Source organism: Colobus angolensis, unplaced genomic scaffold, assembly GCF_000951035.1.
Source record: "Colobus angolensis palliatus isolate OR3802 unplaced genomic scaffold, Cang.pa_1.0 Scaffold11, whole genome shotgun sequence".
Taxonomy (NCBI): domain Eukaryota; kingdom Metazoa; phylum Chordata; class Mammalia; order Primates; family Cercopithecidae; genus Colobus; species Colobus angolensis.
Window position 1 is genome coordinate 8,348,462 of NW_012112030.1, and position 6,927 is coordinate 8,355,388.

Here is a 6,927-nt window from a genome sequence, read left to right on the forward strand (position 1 = left end):
TTGCTCTGTCGCCCAAGCTAGAGTGCAGTGGCCGGATCTCCACTCACTGCAAGCTCCGCCCCCCGGGTTCACGCCATTCTCCTGCCTCAGCCTCTGGTGTAGCTCAGACTACAGGCGCCTGCCACCGCGCCCGGCTAATTTTTTGTATTTTTAGTAGAGAGGGGGTTTCACAGCGTTAGCCAGGATGGTCTCGATCTCCTGACCTCATGATCCGCCCGTCTCGGCCTCCAAAGTGCTGGGATTACAGGCATGAGCCACCGCGCCCGGCCACTAATAGTATTTCAAACAAATCTGAGTTTTTGTATCCAAACAGATATTGACCCTTTGAGTTTTGCTACCTGGGAAGGCATCTACATTTATTCTAATAATTTGCCAGTGTTTGATTTTTGCATCTTCTGTTTTAGAATTGCCTTTAAAGCCTTAGCAATATTCCTGTCAGGACACTCAATGTGTAAAATTTTTATTCTTTGAGGGCGATTTTCAGAAAGAGCTAGACGTCAGTCATTCAGAACCTTGTCAGATAAATAAAGTGGATAATCAGATTGGGAATTTAAAGAATAGTGTATAGCTCTAACATATTGTGTTATGCCTTATAAAACTTATAAAAACTGGCTCCAATACTACTTTCCAAAAAATCTTTGAATTGTGGCATTATTGGAAAAAATATACCCTCTTTCAAGGTGACTGCATTGAAGAACACTTAGTTGATGAAATGTACCCCCTTTCAATGTGACTGCATTGAAGAACACTTACTTGATGTGTAAGTTCAGGTTCAAGTGTTTAATAAGTCATCATCTTTACCACATAGTTACATCTTGCATAAAAACTGAGGAAGGTTTCAAAGCTAAACAACAAAGAAGATTAAATTACTTTGCCAGTCACCTAATAATTGTGCCTAGGCAGGTAACTGAGTAACAGGGATATTGAGAGGTTGCTTTATGACATCAGTGGGAGCAGGTAGAAATCTACTGAGACAGTTGAGACTGCCTGTGTGTTTCTTTGGGCTCAACAAAGTTGAGGGAATTTATAGCTAAATTCCTTAGGATACATATTTATTTATATATATACAATTTTATACAGATATTTTATACTTTATTATCTAATTTGAAAATCATAAAAATATAGGTGAGGAAAAGCTATTTATAATTACACCTATCAGAGAAGTCTTCATTGACCTTGTTAACATCCTTTCTTCCATGTATTGTTTTATAATGTTGAGATCATAATGAACTTACAGTTTTGAATGTTGAGTTCTTTACATGTATTTTGTTGGAATTATTTTCTCAAGGCAATAAAAACTTTTTAATGAGTCTAGGCACAGTGGCTCACACCTGTAATCCCAGCACTTTGAGAGGCTGAGGCAGGAGGATCGCTTGAGGCCAGGAGTTTTAGACCAGCCTGGTCAACACAGCAAGACCCCAGCTCTACAAAACAATTTATTATTTTTTTAAAATTAGCCAGGCATAGGGACGCTCATCTGTAGACCCAGCTACTAGGGAGGCTGAGGCAGAAGATGACTTGAGCTCAGGAATTCAAGACTGCAGTGAGCTATGATGGTGTCACTGTGCTCCAGCCTGGGTAGCAGAGTGAGCGAGAACCTGTCTCAGAAAAAAAAAAAAAGAGGGTGCCTGGACCATGGCTTACTCCTAGCACTTTGGGAGGCCAAAGCAAATAGATCACTTAAGCCCAGGAGTTGGAGACCAGCCTGGGCAACATGGGTGAAACCCCATCTCTAAAAACGACAACAAAAATACAAAAATTAGCTGGGCATGGTGGCTCACGCCTATAGTTATAGCGACCAGGGAGGCTGAGGTGGGAGGATCACCTGAGCCCTGGAGGTCGAGGCTGCAGTTAGCCGTGATTGTGCCACTGAACTCTAGGCTGAGCGACAGAGTGAGACCCTGTCTGGAAAAAAAAATTCATGAACAAAATATTTACTAGATTTTTTTAGTTTTTTATTTTCCATCTCCATATGGTTTATAAAGTTTACTGGTTGAGCTATTTAAACTTCATTATCAAATAAATAATAAAAATGTACATTATTTCTTCTTTCACATTCATGGTTTCAAAAGTGTCAGAAAATAAATTATGAGGCAAAGACCCAGAAGGCATTTGATGGGATTATGCTTTCTTAGTTCCATAGGCTTCACTCAAGTTTTGTTTGTAAATGTTCTCTTTGCTAATATGCAGCCATAGTCACTTTTCTGTACACAGAACTAAGGGAAAAATTATTTCTCCTCTCGCTTGCTGAAGGTGGTTGGAGGCAAAGTAAAGAAGCCCGGTAAACGTGGTCGGAAGCCAGCCAAAATTGACTTGAAAGCAAAACTTGAGAGGAGTCGCCAGAGTGCGAGAGAATGCCGAGCCCGAAAAAAGCTGAGATATCAGTATTTGGAAGAGTTGGTATCCAGTCGAGAAAGAGCTATATGTGCCCTCAGAGAGGAACTGGAAATGGTAAGAAATCGTCAATAAACACATGAAAAAATCACCTTAACAGTTAAATAAATAATACATTAAAATACGAAGATACCAGTTATCACCTGTGCAGTTGGCAAACATTGGAGAGAATATTAACCTGTTAGCCAGGATGGGGGCAAATAGGCATCTTCATACACTGCTGGTGGGAGCAGGGTGTACATGACTGTCACACTAAGGGACTGTTTATGAGAGAAGAAAATGGAAAATAACCCAGATGGACAACAATAAAGGACTGGTTAAATAAATGTTACTACATTCATATATTGGACTACTTCGTAGCCAGTAAAAATCACAGTGCACATCTATTTACTGATGTAGAAAGATACTCACAATATATTGCTAAGTGGACAAAGCAATATAACAATGTGTAACTGTGCATGGCATACCATTCGTGTTTAAGTGACTTTATTATTATTTTTTAAAATTTTATAGTTTACTTTTTTGAGACAGAGTCTCACTCTGTTGCCCAGCCTGGAGTGCAGTGGCGCAATCTCGGCTCACCGCAAGCTCCGCCTCCAAGGTTCACGTCATTCTGCGTCAGCCTCCCAAGCAGCTGGGACTACAGGCCCCCTGCCACCACGCCCAGCTAATTTTTTTTGTATTTTTAGTAGAGACGGGGTTTCGCTGTGTTAGCCAGGATGGTCTCGATCTCCTGACCTCATGAGCCACCGCACCTGGCCAAGTGACTTTATTTATTTTACATGTTTTATTCACTTACCCATTCAGATGTTGAACAGTGGCTGTAAAAATGTGAAAGACAGTAGATAAAACACAATTGAAACTCCATTATTGTGAGCTGAGGAAGGAAGTGACAGAAGAGAGAGATGATATTACCGTGATCATTACACAACTGGGACAGGCATCCACAGGTTTTTAGAAAGTAAGACAACAAGGTTGGAACATGAAGAGAGGGACATGAACAGTGTTGTGTATATTGTCCAGATATATACTATTCAGTAGATTTTTTTGATATGTTGAATATGTGACATGCTATCAATTATTTCTTACTTTCTGCAGTGTAAACCACTTGAGGGCAGAATCTTTGGTCAGCTTTGTCTTTGTATACCCCCTAAGTCCCTAGCATGCACTCTGGTAGATAGTAGACGTTTAATGATTACTTGTTAAAGAGAGAAAGGAAATTATTGACATTTATTTCTTTATTTTGGGAGTAGAAATAATACTGTGACAAGTATATATATATAAAAAAGACAAATTCTAACTAGTGGCACACTGTGGGGAGATGTCTTTTTAACCACAGGGGCCTTTTAAATCTGAGCAACACTCCAATACATCAAAGACGATTCAGCAGCTGTTTTTCCACCTCTTCTGAAAGATGGCAGATCTCATACATGTCTTCAGTTTATAAATAGGTAATACCATGGAAAGTGGGTTTCCCAGCAGCAAACATGACCTCTAGCCATGGGAGTTCTTATGTCTAGGATTTCTACCAGTGGTTCCTGAACTCTGACGAGTAAAGGTTTATTTAAATATGTTTTACATATTTCAGTACAAGCAGTGGTGCATGGCAATGGACCAAGGAAAAATCCCTTCTGAAATAAAGGCCTTACTCACTGGAGAAGAGCAGAACAAATCTCAGCAGAACTCAAGCAGGCATACCAAGGCTGGGAAGACAGACGCTAATAGCAATTCCTGTAAGTACAATCACTGGGAGAGTTTATATTTAAGAGGGTATCTTGGCTGCGTGCAGTGGCTCATGCTTATGAGCCTAGCACTTTGGGAGGCTGAGGTGGGCAGATCACTTGAGCCCAGGAGTTCAAGACCAGCTGGGGCAACATGGCAAAACGCCATCTCTACAAAAAAATACAAAAATTTGCTGGGCATGGTGGTGCACACCTGTAATCCCAGGTATTCAAGAGGCTGAGGTGGGAGGATCACCTGATCCCAGGGAGGTTGAGGCTGCGGTGAGCCATGATCGTGAGACCCTGTCTCAAAAGGGGGGAAAAAAGGGGGTATCTCAAGGTAGGGTTTCTGTTGACCAGTTTTCTTAGTATGTCTTTTTTTTTTTTTTTTTTTTTTTTTTTGAGACAGAGTCTTGCTCTGTCGCCCAGGCTGGAGTGCAGTGGCGCGATCTCGGCTCACTACAAGCTCCGCCTCCCAGGTTTACGCCATTCTCCTGCCTCAGCCTCCCGAGTAGCTGGGACTACAGGCGCCCACCATCTCGCCCGGCTAGTTTTTTGTATTTTTAGTAGAGACGGGGTTTCACCGTGTTAGCCAGGATGGTCTCGATCTCCTGACCTCGTGATCCGCCTGTCTCGGCCTCCCAAAGTGCTGGGATTACAGGCTTGAGCCACTGCGCCCGGCCAGTATGTCTTTAAATAAAATGTTGAGCCATTTTTAATACACTAATAAGCAGGTGAAATGGCATTAGATTCTGGCCAGGTGTGGTGGCTTATGCCTGTAGTCCCAGCACTTTGGGAGGCGGAGGCGGGCAGATCACTTGAGGCCAGGAGTTTGAGACCACCCTGGCCAGCATGATGAAACCCCGTTTCTATTAAAAATACAAAACTTAAGCGTGGTGGTGTGTGCCTGTAATCCCAGTTACTCAGGAGTCTGAGGCACAAGAATTGCTTTAACCTGGGAAGTGGAGGTTGCAGTAAGCTAAGATCATGCCATTGTATTCCAGCCTGGGCAACAGAGCGAGAAAGAAAAAAAAAAGAAATGGCATCAGATTCTAAATATTAAAATGCATTTTACGTGGAGTCTATAAAGAGCAACTGATAAATTTATCAAAATTTTATTATTAATAGACTTAGTCCATAAATGGGAGTGGCACTAATCTAGCTTTTTGTTAATAATACTACCTTTATTTGTATTTCGATTTACAGTTTACAAAGTACTTTCATTTATATGTATCTTAAATATTCCCTACAATGATTGTGTTAAGGAATTATACTTATTTTATAGATGAAAAAATTAGCAGAAAGGCTGGGTAAGGTGCCCAAGGTCACACAGCTTTAATGGTAGAACCTGTCCTCACCTAGTCCAGGCTCCCTAGTGCAGTAGCCCATCACTGTAAGGATTGTTTCTAATTGAAGTAAAATTCACTTAACATAAAAATTGAGAGCCATTTAGTACATTCACAATGTTGTGCAACCATCACGTCTGTCTGGTTATAAAACATTTGATCACCTCAAAAGAAAATCCTGAACCCATTAAGCAGTTAATTCCCATTGCCCTCTTCCGCCAAGCCCTGGCAACCATGAATCTGCTTTCTGTCTCTGTGGATTTACCTATTCTATATATTAATATTTTGTATACATGGAGTCTATACAGTATGTGACTTTTTGTGTCTGGCTTCTGTCACCTAGTATAATGTTTTCAAGGTTCATCCACATTGTAGCATGTATCATCAGTATTTAATTCCTGTTTATGGTCAGATAATCATATATATACAGTTGTTTATCCATTGATGGACATACGTTTTTACTTCTCAGATATTGTGAATAGTACTGCTGTGAACATGTGTGTACAGTATTTGTTTGCATACCTGTTTTGAATTCATTTGTGTATACAATTAGAAGTCAAATCACTGGGCCATATTGCAATTCTATGTTTAATTTTTGAGGAATAGTCAAACTGTTTTCCATAGTACCTGAAACATTTTACATTCCCACCAGCAATGTATGTCTGTTCCAATTTGTCCACATCTCATCAATACTTATTTTCCATTTTTTAAAACTATAGCCATCCTAATGAGTATGGAGTGATACCTCATTGTGTTTTATTTGCATTTCCCTAATGTCTAATGATGTTGAACATATTTTCATGTGCTTGTTGGCCATTTGTATGTATTCTTTGGAGAAATGTCCAAGTCCCTTGCTAATCTTTAATTAGGTTTTGTCGTTGAATGGTAACAGTTCTTTACTGTGGTTACAAAACCTTTTACATGATTTGCAGATATTTTCTCCCCTTCTCTAGGCTTCTTTTCACTTTGTTGATGGTGTTCTTTGATGCACAAAATATTTTAATTTTGATGAAGTCCAATGTATCGATTTTTGTTCTTTTGTTACTCATGCTTTTGGTGTCATATCTAAGACTCCTTGCCAAATCCACAGTTATGAAGATTTACCTGCCTCATGTTTTCTAAGAATTTTATGGTTTTTACTCTTTTATTTGGGTGGTTGATCCATTGTGAATTAATTTTTCTATATGGTGTAAGGTGGGAGTCCATGTGTTGCATGTGAGTATCTAGTTGTCCAAGCAACATTTGTTGAAGAAACTGGAGACTTTAAAATGAATATGTCCTATGTTGATTTCTTCATTATTGTGATTACTCTGGGAGCACTTGAAATAGCTATAAGGAAATGTTGCAAACCTTTTTTTTATTAATTTTTTTTTTTAGGTCAACCTCTGGGAGCACAGAACAACTTTTTTTTTTTTTTTTGAGACAAAGTCTCGCTCTGTCACCCAGGCTGGAGTGCAGTGGCGCTA

At 39.9% G+C, this 6,927-nt stretch overlaps 1 protein-coding gene across 1 annotated transcript in view; it reads left to right on the forward strand.

Annotated features, from left to right (window-relative positions):
• The window catches only part of CREBL2 (cAMP responsive element binding protein-like 2), a 44,568-nt gene that overhangs the window by 23,313 nt on the left and 14,328 nt on the right, over window positions 1-6,927 (forward strand). Inside the window, exons 2-3 of the mRNA XM_011955663.1 lie at window positions 2,254-2,451; window positions 3,983-4,148. Coding sequence (XP_011811053.1) covers window positions 2,254-2,451; window positions 3,983-4,148 — 364 coding nt within the window. The remainder of the gene's footprint in view (window positions 1-2,253; window positions 2,452-3,982; window positions 4,149-6,927) is intronic.